The sequence below is a fragment of the Solea solea genome, chromosome 9 (assembly GCF_958295425.1).
Source record: "Solea solea chromosome 9, fSolSol10.1, whole genome shotgun sequence".
In the NCBI taxonomy this organism is placed as follows: domain Eukaryota; kingdom Metazoa; phylum Chordata; class Actinopteri; order Pleuronectiformes; family Soleidae; genus Solea; species Solea solea.
The window spans coordinates 25,960,061-25,976,245 of record NC_081142.1 but is presented as its reverse complement, the minus strand read 5'-3'; the positions used below and the strand labels follow the sequence as shown (position 1 = coordinate 25,976,245).

Sequence of the window (16,185 nt, the reverse complement as noted above, 5' to 3'; positions counted from 1 at the left end):
TGAGCAAATGATTAAATCTGAATCATTTTGGTTTGTGGACAAAACAAGACATTTTGAGGTTTTGGAAACACTGATAGACATTTTCTGACACTTTATACCAGAACAATCAACAGATTCATGGTTAATGAAAATAATAATCGTTAGTTGCAGCTGTAGTGACTCATCGACCTTTACAAGTTTCTTGAAAAAAATGAATAAATGCTAATCGACCAATGCAGGTTATCAAATAATGGTAAATATCAGCCAGATTAATTGTCCTGCCCCGACTTAAAGCTACTGCAAAAACTTTCAGTGTCATTAAATGGCAGTTCCATATTTGCCTGGGCTGTTATGGAGATGGAAAAGCAGACAGAGGTATTTCAGTAAGAAAACCAAGGTGTTGACAAACAGGAGTGGGTCTGGACTGTTAATGAGAGCAGAGGATCACAGGTTAGCTGCAGCCATAATGATTCTGCCCTGCTCTATTGTTGGGTCATTATCACACAGAATTACACTGTCCCTCTTATTTGTTACCCTCCTCCTCCTCCTCCTCCTCACCACCCCCGGCTCGTTGGATCAGGGCCACGTCCTGCATACCAGGCCTCCGGTCCTGCCGCTTTTGTTTTATTCATGTCCCGTTTCTATTGAGGCCACGTTTAATGGAGCCGAGGGCACGGAAAACACAACTCTGGATGGGATTTTATTGCCGTTTGCTGGACCAGCCTGGCTAACTATCTGTCTCCCGAAGCCAAGACTCATCTGCTGGGCACATTCAGACGACTCTGACCTGAAGTGTTGTCCTGGCACGGAAGCTCGGACGCCGACGGAGAAGTCATCACTGTAAAGTGTCTCATAAAGACGAGCATAAATCAGCCGGTCAGATATCACATATGATTTTACTGCTTCAGTCTCTTTAGTGAATATTATCCCACCATCGATTAGGACAGCTTGTCAGCGAAGGGACACGCTGGATTTATGGCTCTCTTAAAAAATGAGGGAAAAGCAGAAAGGGAAGAGGTTTTAAAAACAAACAAAAACACAACAGATTGTCCAATTAAAACAAACCTGAAGGGGCCTTTAAAAACCAACGTAAACACAAATGAACAGGAAAACGTTGGCAGAACTTTTCTCTCCTCTTGGACATTGTGACATTTTAAACTCTTGAGTCATGACTGGAGTCCGTGCAGGTGTAACATCGACAGTCAATCACAGGTCAGAAAACCCTGAGTCACACCTGAGAAAACGAACTTATGCACTGAAAAGAGAGTGTGATTCCTCAATATGAAGACTAAGTTTCATCAACTGAAGTAAGACGACTGCAGACACTGACGGAAGCCAGTCATTGTGTCGCAGATGCAACGCAAAAAAGCTGAAATACAACTTAACTTTGGGGGAAAACATCAAGAGGATCAGTCACTTAATCTGGAAATGAGCTGAAGCTCATGATCCCACCTCCTCAAACTCAGTCTTTTGTTATTGTCTTCATATGAGCGAGAGAGAGAGAGAGAGACCCCTAGTGGCAGAAATGACATACTATGCGTTAGGGGTGTCACAATTCTCTAAGTCTTTGATCCGATTTAACCCTAACCTGTTTACACACCGTGGTTGTCATGTCATCAGTGCAAAATATTTCCACAGCGGTGTTTCAGAGAATGGGTCGCCCAAATCAGCAGTAGCTGTGGTTACTGTAAGTTGGCAGCAGCTTCTGGTTTGCAGGAGGCGGTGCTGCAATGGCCAGGGGTGTGGTTAAATCCCCGATTCCACCTTTGTTTGCTAAGGTCGAGATGGTGGCACTGCTACTCTGCGTTAAATCCTCGCCTAAAAGAATGGATGCCTGCATCAGTGTTTGTAGTCACTGAAGTTTAAAAACACAAGTCATTCTCCTGCATTGAGAAAATGGGGTGTTTTTAGCTGGTGGGGACACTGACGCTGCAGATCCACTGTTTCAGAACTTTATTGGGCACTTTGTCTTATGCTGTTCAACATGCTGCAGCCATAACTATGCAAATGTCTTTATTAATAATGAATAATATGCCTAACGCTCCTAACCCACATTAAACATACATTACAGAGATTTCCAACACAAGCACAGCTCCTGCTGCTCTTATGTACGGCTGAATATATTTACCCTGCAAGGGCGGCTTTATGACCTAAAGATGCAGGCGTCACCTGCAGCCAGGAACCTTTTAGACGATACCAGATGTCGAAGACGCTGCATATTTACAGCCTCCAAAAAGGAAATCTCGGCTCCTTTGTCTCTACTTCCTCTGGAGCTGACTTCGTTTCACAGGCAGGAATCTCGGAGCTGAAGCCACAGCCTCAGACTCAACCAATCATCCCGACTGTGCAGAGGTCAAAGTGAAACGGCAAGATGAATCGCACCTCATCCATAATAAGTTGATGTTGCTGTAAAGTGTGCGGCGAGCCGATCAAACATGCCGAGCTGGAACTTATTCCACTTCAGTATCGATCTTTGATGTGGCCTTGATGTAGCCGCCTCAACATTTTTCACCACAAAATGCGTTTCTCCGCGCGTGTGATGGGTGTGCAGCCGCAGAGTCACACATTCACCTTAACCCAGCGTCAGCAGTGGCAGGGAGGAAGTGAACTTCTATTGGGGGGAGCGGATTATTCAGCACGTTCACTGTGAGCTGACTTTATCAGGTTCCTACAGTCAGAGTCCTGGTATCAGCCGAGGAGGAGGAGGAGGAGGTTAGTTTCATTAGGCTGAAGAAGGCCTCCTCTATCAGATCACTGCTGTAATAAGAGACCAGTGCCACCTCTGATTACACTCACTTCATAAAGACTGTCTGTGTGTGAGTGTGTCTTCTTGTATTTGCTGCCTCTTTAGAAATGTTTCCCACACAAACACTGATCCTTCTCAGGACCAGTGGTCCTAATAAAGCAGAACCCGGGATTCTAATTTAACATCTGCATTGTGTTAGGTTCAAGTTAGGGTTAGACATTAAAGTTAGGGCTGGAGATCCTGGAATTCAAAAAGTCCAAACCCATTTCTTCAGACGTCTACGTCCCCAGAGCACAGCAACATGCATTCATGTGCACTGCGCAGCATCGGTAACTTCCGGTACTTTTTGGTGACGCTCACTTTTGTGGATACTTGTCCTGTAGAAACAGACAAACTTTGCAGCTGTTTCTGGGCGTTCAGAAAACACCGATGTTCACTCTGGTCTTGGATCGCTCTGAATCAGCCTTTTTCTCGGCAATAGCTTTCCCAAAAAACGTCTTCTGTTTGCAACCGTTTCTGTCATAACGTTGCTGCGACCGTCTCATGTCTCGTTGAATAAGCTCTGGTGTTGTCTTCTGAACATGCGGGGAACAGACGGCAGTTTGGGCGAGTTCATGCCGTTCAGTGTGATTGAATGGTGTTTTTACAGACCTGTCTGTTCCACAGGTGACTTGACATTTTTTCATTTTTGTGACTATGCATTAATTAATAGGTTACAGTCAGAGTGTGAAGAGGATTTTAATCAATACAGTAAACAATGATCTCGACCTTTAAGTGGTTCAAGTGAAGGATAAAGTTTTGTTTAAATGAATAGAAGTCACTCGCTCAGTTTTCATGTGCAAAATTTGTCTGTCTGTCTGTCTGTGTCAGAAGCTTCACATGTCTGCTCGTCCCCTCTCTGTCCTCTGGCCGTCTTATTGTCCTCCTCGTCTGCGTCTGTTCATTATTCTTTTTTTGAATGAAAAAACAGAAATACGTCACGTTTCCGTGGATCAGACACTAAACCAGGACGTCATTATGAACTCAGAGTTTTCAGACTGACATGTTTAAATGAAGTGATATTTTTATTCCGTTTACTTGTGTCCATGTAAACTTAGCTCTGCTGCAGAGTCCTGAGAAGGACAGCTTTGCAAACCTGTGTGTGTGTGATTGTGTTGCTGCCTCCTATTGATCAGCAGCTCCTATCAAAGTGTAGGAAATGCTCTCAGCTGGTAATTACCTGCTGAGGTTCACTTTAATGACCTTTCACCTCAGGACAGATAGCCAGCTGTAAAGTGTAACATTTCATTAAACATTACGCCCGTTTGCTCAGCGCCGACCTGCACATACATGACCAGAGAATCCTGCACCAGCACACTTTTAAACTTTAATGTTTGCTGTGTGAAGCAGAGTTTTAGAGTTGTAAGCTTCTTAAATGTGTATATTTCCTGGTTTCTTTGCTTCACTTAATAAAGAAATCATTAAAACTGAATAATTTTGAGGTTTGAGAAACACCAACTAACACTTTATGACATTTTATGGACCAAACAATTATTCAGTTAATCAAGAATATCGACAGACTGATTGCATGATTATTTTCACTCTTATTCTCTGTAATCTGATATTTTTTCTATGAATTGAATCCTTCACAATAATGGCTGTTCTTTCAGAGATTGAGATATCTCAGGCACTACAGTGTGAAACATGTAAATATACTCAACTCATAAATGATATTTTAATGTTAGAAAGCAATCTTTTTTCTGTCTTTGTTTCTCTGTCTCGTGCTGTGCTGCAGGATCAGTGGGGTCACGTGGAGGAGATCGAGCTGGTGAACGACGGCTCTGGTCTGGGCTTCGGCATCGTCGGAGGGAAGACGAGCGGGGTGGTGGTCAGGACGCTACTCGCCAACAGTGTGGCTGACCGGGTAAGAGACGTTGCACTGAAACCCAGTGATTTTACATCACAGGCGTAATTAATCTACTGCTTCCTCTAACACTACCTTCAGATTTGTTATTTGTGTGGCTTTAGTGTTTGAAGTCCATTTGGAAGTGAAACAAAGTGACCAAATAAGGCAGCAGTAGACCTCCAGCTGCTGTTTCCCCACAATCTAAAAATGCTCTATTTTCTCTATGGGCTTTGGTGTAGGAGAGTGAGCAGTTTAAAAAAAACCCTGTCTTATGGAGAGATAAAGGGAAGAACATGTTCTTCAGATATGAAAGACTTAACATGGATGTAGAGGTGTGAAGTGGATAAAATCTGTATTTCCTTGTTATCAGTGAGAGCGACAGTGTCTCAATGCTGATTTCTGCACAGCACAGTCAGCACCGATTATTTGTCACTTTAAAAATCACGTGCATGTATTTACAGCTCATCCAGTAGATTTTTAGAGAAATTAACTGGATCTAATGGCTTCTTGGGAGGAAATAAATCCGTTTTCATCTGTAATACTTTCAAAATATCAGCAATTTTCACCATTTGCATCATTTTCTGCTTGGGGAAGGGAAATGAAGTGTCTGGAACCTTTGAGCAAGGCACTTCAAGACGAAGTATCAGCTCATCTTAGCAGCCAATCTGTCAACATGAGGTGTGGACGCAGAGGTCAGGTCCTGTTGGATGTTTCCTGCGTATATAAGCACTAACACACAAGCAGTACGTCAGAGCAGGTGGCAGCAGGAAAACTAGAGGAGGAATTATCGCTTTGCTGCAGGATTAATCGGGTCAATTAGATAAATTGGACATGATAAATTCCTCTGCAGCAGGAAAACAGCTCTGACACGGAGCTTTTTTAACCACTTTCCTCTCACTTTGTTCCAATAAAACACTCTGGAGCTTTTGAAGCCTCAGATCAACAGATTTAGACACTGAAGCATTTTATTTGTCACCGTCCCTCCCTTCTTATTTGCTTGGCACTTTTCTTATCGTCTTTTAATAAATCTGTGACACAACTGTAGATGTAAGAGGCAGCGAGTGTCATACAAATGACCTCTAATGTAGTAATGCATTTGTGTTGAATAGTCAACAGAATGTGTTCATTTATTGGTTTGACTCATTTATTCAAGGCTTTTTCCATACGACACAAGCTTTTAGATGACATTAGACTAAATAAATCAATACCTTAAAACAAATACATCTATAGTTTAAAGACAGAATATTAAACGGGTCATTAGTGAATTAATAAATCATACATACGATTCTGTTTGTCTGGCTAAAACTGGACTTTTAATATGTCTTCTGAATGGAGTTTCTCCAAAAATAATGCGATAAGGAGTCAAATTACTTCTGCATGTGTACGTTTAGTCAGACCCGAGTTTTCCACCATCGTTTAAACCCGGAAATAATTCAACAGCGACAAAAATATGGTGAAATTTAGGCCATTACATTTAAATCAGCTTAAATAATTTTAGATTTTAGAGTTATTGAATAAATTGATTATTAATCGATTACTAAATGAATCGTTAGCAATTTAGATTTTTCAGGTGGTTAAATGTGAACATGTTCTGGTTTCTTTGCTCCGTATAACAAAGAAATCATTGAAATTAAATCAAAACAGCACATTGTGATGTGATTTTAATGTTGGGGGGAAAATAATTCAAAATCTTCTGACATTTTATGGCACAAACAAGTAATTGATTAATTAAGAAAATAACATATTAATGGATTATGAAATGCATTGTTAGTTCCAGCCTTATTTCAAATATAATAAAATGTCCGAGGACATGCAAACAACTAGCATGGCTTATGGTCACCTAGTGTAGCAGCGGTGGACACACGGTTATTGTTGTCCCTCATGATGTCTCTCTAAGTGTCTCTTCTCCTCTTATCAGGACGGCCGTCTCCGCACAGGTGACCACATCCTTCGCATCGGGGCGACGCCCACCACCGGCCTCACCAGCGACCAGGTTGTCAGAGTTCTGCAGGGATGTGGCAGTCATGTGAACATGCTGATTGCCAGGGATCTCCGAGGTCAGTGGTCAATGGGTCCACCACCTCCACCACCTCCTGACTCTGCACCGGTCTCCTCTTTACCCCCCCGACCTCCGGACCTGCCCAAACAACCCCCCAGAGTGGCCCTCCAACGCCGGGTCAGCAAGACGGTGAGTGAGTGCGTGAGTGAGTGTGAGAATCGCTGAAAATATGAATCAAGAACAGAAATATGAAGTGAAGCCAATCACATGAGGACATTTAGATGATGTCAGATCACAGTAATTTAAATAAATTAAAATTATTAAATTACATAAAAAAAGAGTAAGAAATGTGTGTTCTTAAGGCAGTCGCTCATGGTAGTACTCAAATACATAAGATGAGAGAGCGACCAGTGAGGGGATAGTCAGGGAAAAGAGTGGCAACAGTTTGTGATAAGAAAGACAACAGCGAGAGGGAAAAGACAGATAATTTATGTTTGACTTGTCCTTTGTGCATTATATGCCTCTGGCTATAATAATATGGACTGTATATATGTGTGTTTTTCAGCCCAACCTGGAGGGATATGAGATTCACGAGGTTCCTTTAACAAAGAAGGACGGACAAAGTCTGGGCATCTCCATCATTGGCTACAATCCTCTGACCAGCCAAGGTGGGTGTGGAGGAAACAACATGGAAACCGTGACATTCATTTAAAACTAAAAATAAAAACATATGCTGTAACAAAAGTATTGGGCCACATGTTGGCAGGAACAGCTTGGTTACAGCGACTGGTCACTGCCAACATTAACTATTAATAAGTTACTAACATTTAATTCTAACGTCAGGTTTAACAGACTCACTTTACATCGTATTGAATGTCTGACCTTTACTGTGAAAGAATATGCCTGTCTTCATTGTGAAAGTGCTGTGATGCTTTTATTGTGAAAGAACAAGACTTTTACTGTTAAGCAGGCTGTGCAAAACAGAATCATGTCAGAGAATATATTGTTTCTTATTTTGCTGCTGTTTTTAATGTCCATGTGTCCCTGTGTCCATGTTTCCCTGTGTCCATGTGTCTCTGTCCCTGTTTCTATGTGTCCCTGTTTCCCTGTCTCCATGTGTCCATGTGTCCATGTGTCTATATGTCCATGTGTCTCTGTGTCCATGTTTCCCTGTGTCCATGTGTCCCTATGTCTATATGTCCATGTTTCCCTGTGTCCATGTGTCCCTGTGTCTATATGTCCATGTTTCCCTGTGTCTATATGTCCATGTGTCCCTGTGTCCATGTGTCCCTGTGTCCATGTGTCCCTGTGTCCCTGTGTCTCTTGTCTCACTTAGATGCAGTGGGTGTGTTTGTAAAACACGTGGTTCCAGGAAGTGCTGCGGATCAGAGCGGAAACATCCGGGTGTACGACCGACTGATTGGTGTAAGTCTGAACTTTACTCCACAATATGACAAATCTTCATGTGGAGACATCACAGCCCAACCTGAGTGACCTCCTGACCTCCCTGTGACTACACTCCCCTGCTGTCTTTATCTGTCCTCGTGTCTCAACAGATGGACGCCATCAGTCTTCACGGTATGACCAATCACGAGGTGCTGGAGGTGATGAAGCAGACGGGTCAGACTGTGGTTCTCACCGTGGTCAGGAAGAAACCCAGAGTGGAGAGATCCCTGGATAAAGGTAAACACATGGATGGACAGAAGGACAGAGAGAGGGACAGACGTATTATTTCTTTTGGTGTGGTGTGGTTTGTATTCGCTACTTCGAGGGGCAAAAATTATGAAAAAGAAATCTGTCCCTAAAAACAGGGAGTGAATCATTGACTGGTTCCACCTTAATCCTGTCTCCCATGATGCCTTGCATGAATTTGGGGCGCAACTTCCACCGTAGGAGTGAGACGCAGTAGAGCAGCGACGCATGCTCTTTTCTAAGCACTCCCGATAGATCGCAAAAAGGTGCCTCTCTAGCTCTTGTTGTACGTTTTACCTTAGTCGTAAAGCACTTAGTTCAACCCTGGTTTCCCTTAAACGTGCTGTAGTAATAAAGCGTTGACCACCCAGACATTAACTGTGTGTAAATATCCACATATCTGAGGTTAAAGTCACTTTCTGTTGATTTTATCATTACATTTTATTATCTCTGCCAAGGAGTTTATGATTTCATGGACATGGTTTTATCTGTGAGTTTGTCTGTTCTCCGAAACTTCTAAATTTTTTGACGGATCAATCTGAAGTATGTTCCCATAAAATTTCGCAAGAAATACCTTTTTATTTTTTACAGTGGGCGAAACTGTAAAAAATCTGTTAAATCTCATTGGATTTGAATCAATTTAAAATTTAAGCTGGCTCAGTCCCATTAAACTTCAGATGTGTGTATCTCAGGGACATCTTAACAGATCAGGATGAATTTTGTCTTGTTTTTGTACGATGCTAATAGCTATAAGCAGGTAAAGTTCTATACAGATCCAGAAAGTCGTCTGGATCCAGTGGATCAAAATGTAAGCAGGTGTTTCAGGTGTACCTTGCTCGGGACCTACCCCAGGACTTGAACCAGCAATCCTCCGCTTACAAGCCCATTTCCCTTTCCACTCATCCATGGGTTCTTCTTCTTTGAGAAGTTAACTGTTTTTAACTTATCACAGCTTTTGTCTGAACCCCTCCGTGCCTCTGTCCTCTCACCCAGATTAAGATGACAAATTTGTTTACAACTCGGTGTAATTTGCCCCAAACTCGCCGCAGAAAGTCTGGGATTCCTGCTTTCACCGGCGTCCAGAGAGATTAATTCTCCCAGTGCAGGGTCATTTTTTTGTGCTGGTCATCTTGGAGACCAGAGAGAAAGCTGTGGTTTGTAAAGCAGGCAGAGGAGGACTGTGGGACTCTTATCTCCTCCAGACGTCTTTTCTTTCATAACTGGAAAAAACAACAACACAGAGACGTGCACAGCAGCTGAGTTCACTTGTAATATTCTGCTCATTTCTGTGACTCTCTTATCTCCAGAGAGTCAGGATGAGTAATAATGATCCTGACAGGAAAGTATACTTCAGCTGCAAAGGTAATGATCAGCCAGGAGGTCAACGGCGCCAGCATCCTCACTTTGTTTACTCGCAGTTAAAATGACCACGATTTGCACAAAGACTGAGTCCAAATATTCCACCAATTTCACCAAATATTAACCAGCCAACAACCAAAGAAATGGTAACCACACGCACTTTCACATTTTATTCATTCAGTCTAAAAATCCATTTAGGAAACACTCACACAGATCAGCCACAACAATTCAACTGCTAACTTGTTTTAATGTAATTAGCTGTTTGATTTAGGACTGCAGCCATTAATCCATAATTAATCAATTCATTCATTTGCTAGATTTGATCAGTTTGAGTCCTTCTTTTAATAACTAAAATAAGCTTTCTTAGTTTTCAGTTTCTTAAATGTGAATAATTTAGGGTAACTTTGCTCCATATAACAAATAATTGGGCTGGGAACTGCTGCTGATTTCCCGATTTGCTCACTGGAAACAGGAAATGACACATTTTAAATAAAGGATATTGTGAATCGATATCTTCAAATAAAAATCAATTTGAAAAATCAGATATTTGATTAATTTTGGTTTGTGGATAAGGCGAGACATTTGAGAACATCGTCGTATTCAGGTTATCAAGATCATTACAACATTGAGAAAATGATCAAAAGATAATCAGTAGGTGTAGATCTAGTTTTATTGTTGTGGCTGATATTGTATTTTATTTATGTCCATTCCTGTGTGTGTGTGTGTGTGTGTGTGTTTGTTTGTGTGTGTGTGTGTGTGTGTGTGTGTGTCAGTGGAGAGGGAGCCCTCTCACGTGTCCCTGCGTAGATCACTGGAGGTGAAGTCTCGCTCGTCAGGGTTTGACTCCTCGGTGATGAAGCTGGGACCAGGATACCCTGCTGCAGCACAGCTAACCAGAGGTGAGCGCACGTCTTCATATGATCCTGACGCGCATTAATTGCTGTGAACCTCGGCTCATTCTGTGTGCCGTGAGGAGGAGCAGGTGTCATTTAAGCAGGTTTATGTAGCCAGTCATTCAAGTCCGTCATGTCGCGGGGTCACAGTCTTTCACCTGGAGGAGCTCCACTGGTGCGTCTCGTCAAGAAAACACAAGAAATGACACCAGTCTTGATATCAATCAGGGCAAAGGTCACAACTGGAAGTGATGTTCTGGTTGAGAATTGGAAACAAATCATGGACGCAAACGTATCTTGGGCATTGTTTACAATAATAGTCGATGACATCGCTCAATGTGATACTTTACACACAAATTAGACACTACTTTCAAGGTGTGAAACAAATGGGAGGAGCAGTGTTTGTGCGATTATAGACTCGAGGTTGTTGAACTACTGCTGACCACGACCGGAATGCTGCATCCACGTCGATTGCTGAGATTTGTCTTTTGTCTCTCTCTGTCTGTCTTTTCTGTCTATCTCTCTGTCTGTCTCTCTCTGACTGTCTCTCTCTGTCTCTTTGTCTGTTCACAGCTACAGAAGCAGAACTGAGGGCTAAATGGGCTCAGGCTCTGGGACCAAAGTACCAAGTCCTGGTGAGGACACACACACACACACACACAGACACACACAGACACACACACACACACACACACACACTGTCCATCACTGGTCAGGTCTATACATTGTGATGATGAATTTAGGCAGTAAAACGTGTTTTTTCTCAGTCCTGGTCCTGGTCCTGGTCCTGGGTGACCCACTAACAGACATGTTTTAGATGTTTTCCCCGCTCCAACGCTCAGTACAGTATCAATAGTGTTAGTAACAGTATCTGTACCAGTGCTAGCGCCACCTCTGGTCAGCTCTTCATCAAGCGTTGCCTGATAACAAACCCTCTCACTGAGTCATGTCTTCATTTCGCCACTCGTGTGTATGCACTTCATCCTCGCCTGTGTTCAAAGGTCACATCTTCAGGTTTTACAAAAATGCAGTTTTTTTTGTGGAGTCAAAGTTATGATTCATTTTATATCGGTAAATAATTGTGTAGAATTCACAAAATGAAAAGTTTTTATTTTATTTTTGTTTAGAAAAACAAATCAAGCAATCTTTGAAATGTGACGTATTTCCACATTTCTCAAATTTTGCTCAGGTGTGTTTATATAGTTGGTAAAGATGAAAAACAACTTTTTAATCAGATTGTCTTTAGGTTGAGACATTCTATTTTGCATATTTCTATATTAAAAAAGCAGCCTAAACGCTCTCTGTTCTCAGGGTTAACCGTTTAACTTTCCCTCCATAATATTTTCAGCAATAATTATCTATAATGTGTTCAAAAGCTAAGTCTTTGAAATCACTTTGGATAAAGATAAAGACATCCCAGGGATCTTAGTCTTTATATAACATTATATTATATTAGATGAATCTTGCTGTGTTTTCCAGGTAGTGAACCTGGATCCTGTTATTGAAGACGATGCAGAGCTGCAGAAATCCTCCAAGGTGAGAAGCTTTTTCTCTTCTTTTAGCTCAATCAGATCAATGAGAGGCAACTAAATATCTGTTACACTCGGTTTAATTTAAATACAAAACTACTTTCTCTTTAAAGCTAATTGAAGAGGAGTTGTTATCAGATTCTAGGATTTAATCTTATTGTTTTCCGCCTGATCTGTGGATGATGGAGCAATAAATAGTTCTATTTGTCTGCAACTATTGTTTTCTCATCTTAAAGGTTGCAGTTTTTGAATGTTTGCAACCCTAATCATCTCCTAGTTCATTTGTCCTTTGCTGCTTAAAGTGCTTCTTTTATATATTATTGACTTACTTTTTATTTACTGATTTACTCATCTGTTTCATTTTATCTGTTACTATTTACACCTTTATTTAATTTTTTACCTCCTGTTCTGATTTATCGTTCTGTTTTTAAGGCATAATATCAGCCAGATGTGTGTTGTGCTTTATAAATAAAGTTTGATGGATCGTTCTGTTCTGCATTCAGCTGCTGCCCGTGCACACCCTGCGTCTCGGCGTGGAGCTGGACTCGTTCGATGGTCACCATTACATCTCCTCCGTGGCTCCTGGAGGTCCTGTGGACAAACATGGACTGTTGAGGCCAGAGGACGAGCTCCTGGAGGTAAGAAACGCACGGAAACTGAGCAGAACTCACTTCTGCTTCCCACTGAGTGTCAGACCAGTTTGTACAGATGTTTTCTGCAGATCTTGGAAATCCTCCAGTGTTTGAGGCTGTGAGAGTTTCAGTGTAGGTCAGCACAAAAACTGGAAGCAGGGGCAGCTGGGTAAGCTTTGTCAAAAGTAAAAAAATATATATAAATAAATATCCAAGATGTGCAAAAACTCCAGAGTTTCTGACTGTTCAGGACTGTAGAGATGCTGTGTGTGGTTCATGTTCGTGCTTTTGCCTCGTCTTCACTCCTTCACGTTAAAACCTCACTGCCGTTAGTTTTCTTAAAGCAGATGATCTTTCCTGTTCACACTCCTGTTCAAGGCTGCAGCTGGTAGTCGACTAATCACTCAGTTACTTCTGCAGTAGCTGAGGTCACACAGCCATGGTAACGACGCTGCTCACCTCTATAGATGTACAGTATGTACTAGACAACACTTAAATCAGGCAAAACGTCAGGCGACTCATATTCTCATTGGTTTGCTCTGCGCTTGTTTGCAGGTCAACGATGTCCAGCTCTACGGGAAGTCTCGTCGAGAGGTGGTGGCGTTCCTCAAAGAGGTGCCTCCTCCGTTCACAATGGTCTGCTGCCGACACCCGACCTCTGACATGGAACCAGGGCGAGAATCTGAATCGGAGTCCGAGTCTGAACCTGAACCGGTCCTGCAGCCAGGATTCAGAGCAGCAGGACGATCGCAGCCCAGTGTAGAAGAGGTGAGAGTGTGAGGGAACAATACGTATGAAATATAACAGGTTTTCTATTTGTACATGAATAAAACAGTAGACTTGTTAAATGTAATGTTCAGATTTGATACACTTTGTATTCAGTGGCTGGTTTTAGGCTGAACAGCCTGTTGGTCAAGAGTGTCGGTCCTGGGACGATATATTTACGTACCAAATTTCATGAATCTATTTCTCCAGTGTTGTGTTTTTGAACTTTAACACCACCTACAGGCCTTGGTCCCTGATGGAAAGTGTTTTTTAAGATGTTGTGCACCATGTTTGAAGTGGATTAAAGGAGTGAAAAGCACTCAAATATGGACAAAATCTAAAATGGTAGACGTAGACTAACCCTAACCCGGCTTGACAGGATACACGGTCCAACGGTTTGTTATTCATGCTTTGAGACGGAGACGAGTCGTGACGTTCGCTCAAAGACGGATTCAAACATGGAGCTCAAAAACCAATCTACTCCATGAATGAATGAGTTAATGTTTTGTGTTTCTCAGATCGAGCTGAAGCTGTCGTCGATGCTCGGCGGACAGACGGTCGCCAGAGACGACCACGGTGAACAGCAGCAGACACTCAGTCAGGTAACCTGTCTCACCTGATGACACACACACACACACACACACACACACCATGTACATGTACACAAATTAATTACTGGATAAACACAACAAGTAGATCCAGTAATTGGTCCAATATTTGCCATTGTAGTTTTCAGAAATTATTATTTAAAACATTATTTGTATAGAAAATACTGGAGAAAGTGTGTAGGTACTGTTAGGTTGTATATAAATGTGTTTTAAGTACTTTTCAGAAAGAAAACTACATGTTTATATAAGGTTATGCTCTGTTTCATGCATTAGTGGCAGCATTTTGATCAGAAGTGTCAAAAATAACCTGTAATCCTGCTTTAAGTCACATTTCTATGATTCAGTTGTTACATGTTGTTGGTTTTTAGTCTGTTTTTATGTTTAAGTATGAAATCTCAGCTGAGCCTCAAAGAAAAACTTAATTTAAATCACATATCTATCTAAGTATCTTCCCATTTTGACTCAATTGTTTTGCGCAATGAGACATTTGAGGATGATTCAGCTAAAAATAAAAGCCCCTAAACAAGAAAGAAACACTGTCAGCAAACTCTGTATTCTGTTTAGTTTTGAATGAAGCTGCTCCTGGTGGTGTTTAAGAATTTTAAATCAGTCTAACATCTAACAGCTGCTTGTGATTCCTGTGGATCAGGAGCAGGTTTCTCCGGTGGAGGAGGAAGAGGAGGAGCTGAATGAGGAGAAGATTCAGCAGCACCAGGAGGTGGACAATGAAGAGGAGGATGAGGACGAGGGGGAGCTGGCTCTGTGGTCTCCAGAGGTTCAGATGTTGGAGCTGCAGAAGGAGAGAGACAAAGGCCTGGGCTTCAGCATCCTCGACTACCAGGTGATGTGGTGTTTGTGGAGCATCCTCACAAACCCAGACATAGGACTGCAAAATGGCTGCCACTCATAATCACACTTCTCAGTCATGTTTTCATATTGCTGAGCTTTTTTTTCCCCATTCTCAACTAAATAGTGGAGAAATGAGTGGTGACATCAATCCAACCTCCTCCTCCTCCGTCTGTGTCCTTTCTTCCTTCTTTCTTCCTATAATAATTATATTAGTCCCTAAATTATCCTCGTACAAGACTCAAAACTCCATCAGCCTGATGCATAAAATTCTAATCAGCTAATATGGATGATATAGAAATACCAAGAAATGAATTTATAATGACCCGTTATTCATTTAAAGATATTCAAACACCTTAAACTGGAAGCAACAGCCAATGGCCGCCATGTTGGATGTACACAAAAGCCGATTCTCTGTCGTCATCTTGTTAATCCCTGTAGCGCCAGGGGTTTGTGAGTGGTTTCCAAACTGCCGACAGACTCGGCCGAGGTCACACAGGCTACAAATAATGATAAGAAACGTCAGTTTTGAATGAAACAGACATTTGTTTATATTTAAAAACCAGGCACCGCATTTTATAATGAGGTAAAAGTGACAACATTTAAACTAAACGGGTCAAAGTTACCCTGCGGTCACGCCCACACACACTCAGCAGCCAATCAGAGAGCAGACACTGGCGTCCGTGTCCCTCTCACTACTTTACCTCATTCATCGCAGAGGCAGAATGATGACATCACGTGTGTGTGTGTGCGCGCGCGCGTGTGTGTGGTGTCATGGCTGGTTGGTCTTGGCTTCAGCCTCAGATTTGGACAATGAAGCTTCTGTTCAGAGGCCAGCTGGACATGCACGCACGCACACACGCACACACACACGCACACACACACAGAGGGCCTGGTTTCCATGACTTCAGAGGACATGACACTGACTTTGATACATTTCTAACCTTAAATACAACTACTACTATACTTCACCTAACCATTCAACATGTCTTCACCTTAACATGTGTGGATTAAAACATCCTACCTGCTTCACTGTGACGGCGGAGCATGAGAATGATTTATTATATAAAACACAAATGTGTTCCTTCTTTTTCTTGAATACGTGCACAAGGTTCACATCAGTGTGAAACCAGCCTGTAACACTTTTCCACAAAATGAAATGAAGCAACTACACGCCCCCCCAACCCCCCCCCCCCCTCACACTAATCTCCTCTGCCCTCCTCTCTCTCTCTTTCTCTTTTCCCACTATATC

The 16,185-nt window shown here is 42.1% G+C and overlaps 1 protein-coding gene across 3 annotated transcripts in view; it reads left to right on the top strand.

The window, feature by feature from the left end:
* patj (PATJ crumbs cell polarity complex component) overlaps positions 1 to 16,185 on the top strand; it is a 98,977-nt gene that overhangs the window by 10,999 nt on the left and 71,793 nt on the right. For all 3 annotated transcript variants that reach the window (XM_058637814.1, XM_058637815.1, XM_058637816.1), the window contains 12 exons: positions 4,500 to 4,628; positions 6,529 to 6,798; positions 7,175 to 7,277; positions 7,946 to 8,034; positions 8,166 to 8,292; positions 10,434 to 10,559; positions 11,127 to 11,188; positions 12,033 to 12,089; positions 12,586 to 12,720; positions 13,270 to 13,482; positions 13,998 to 14,081; positions 14,737 to 14,928. In XM_058637814.1, the coding sequence (XP_058493797.1) occupies positions 4,500 to 4,628; positions 6,529 to 6,798; positions 7,175 to 7,277; positions 7,946 to 8,034; positions 8,166 to 8,292; positions 10,434 to 10,559; positions 11,127 to 11,188; positions 12,033 to 12,089; positions 12,586 to 12,720; positions 13,270 to 13,482; positions 13,998 to 14,081; positions 14,737 to 14,928 (1,587 nt within the window). The remainder of the gene's footprint in view (positions 1 to 4,499; positions 4,629 to 6,528; positions 6,799 to 7,174; positions 7,278 to 7,945; positions 8,035 to 8,165; positions 8,293 to 10,433; positions 10,560 to 11,126; positions 11,189 to 12,032; positions 12,090 to 12,585; positions 12,721 to 13,269; positions 13,483 to 13,997; positions 14,082 to 14,736; positions 14,929 to 16,185) is intronic.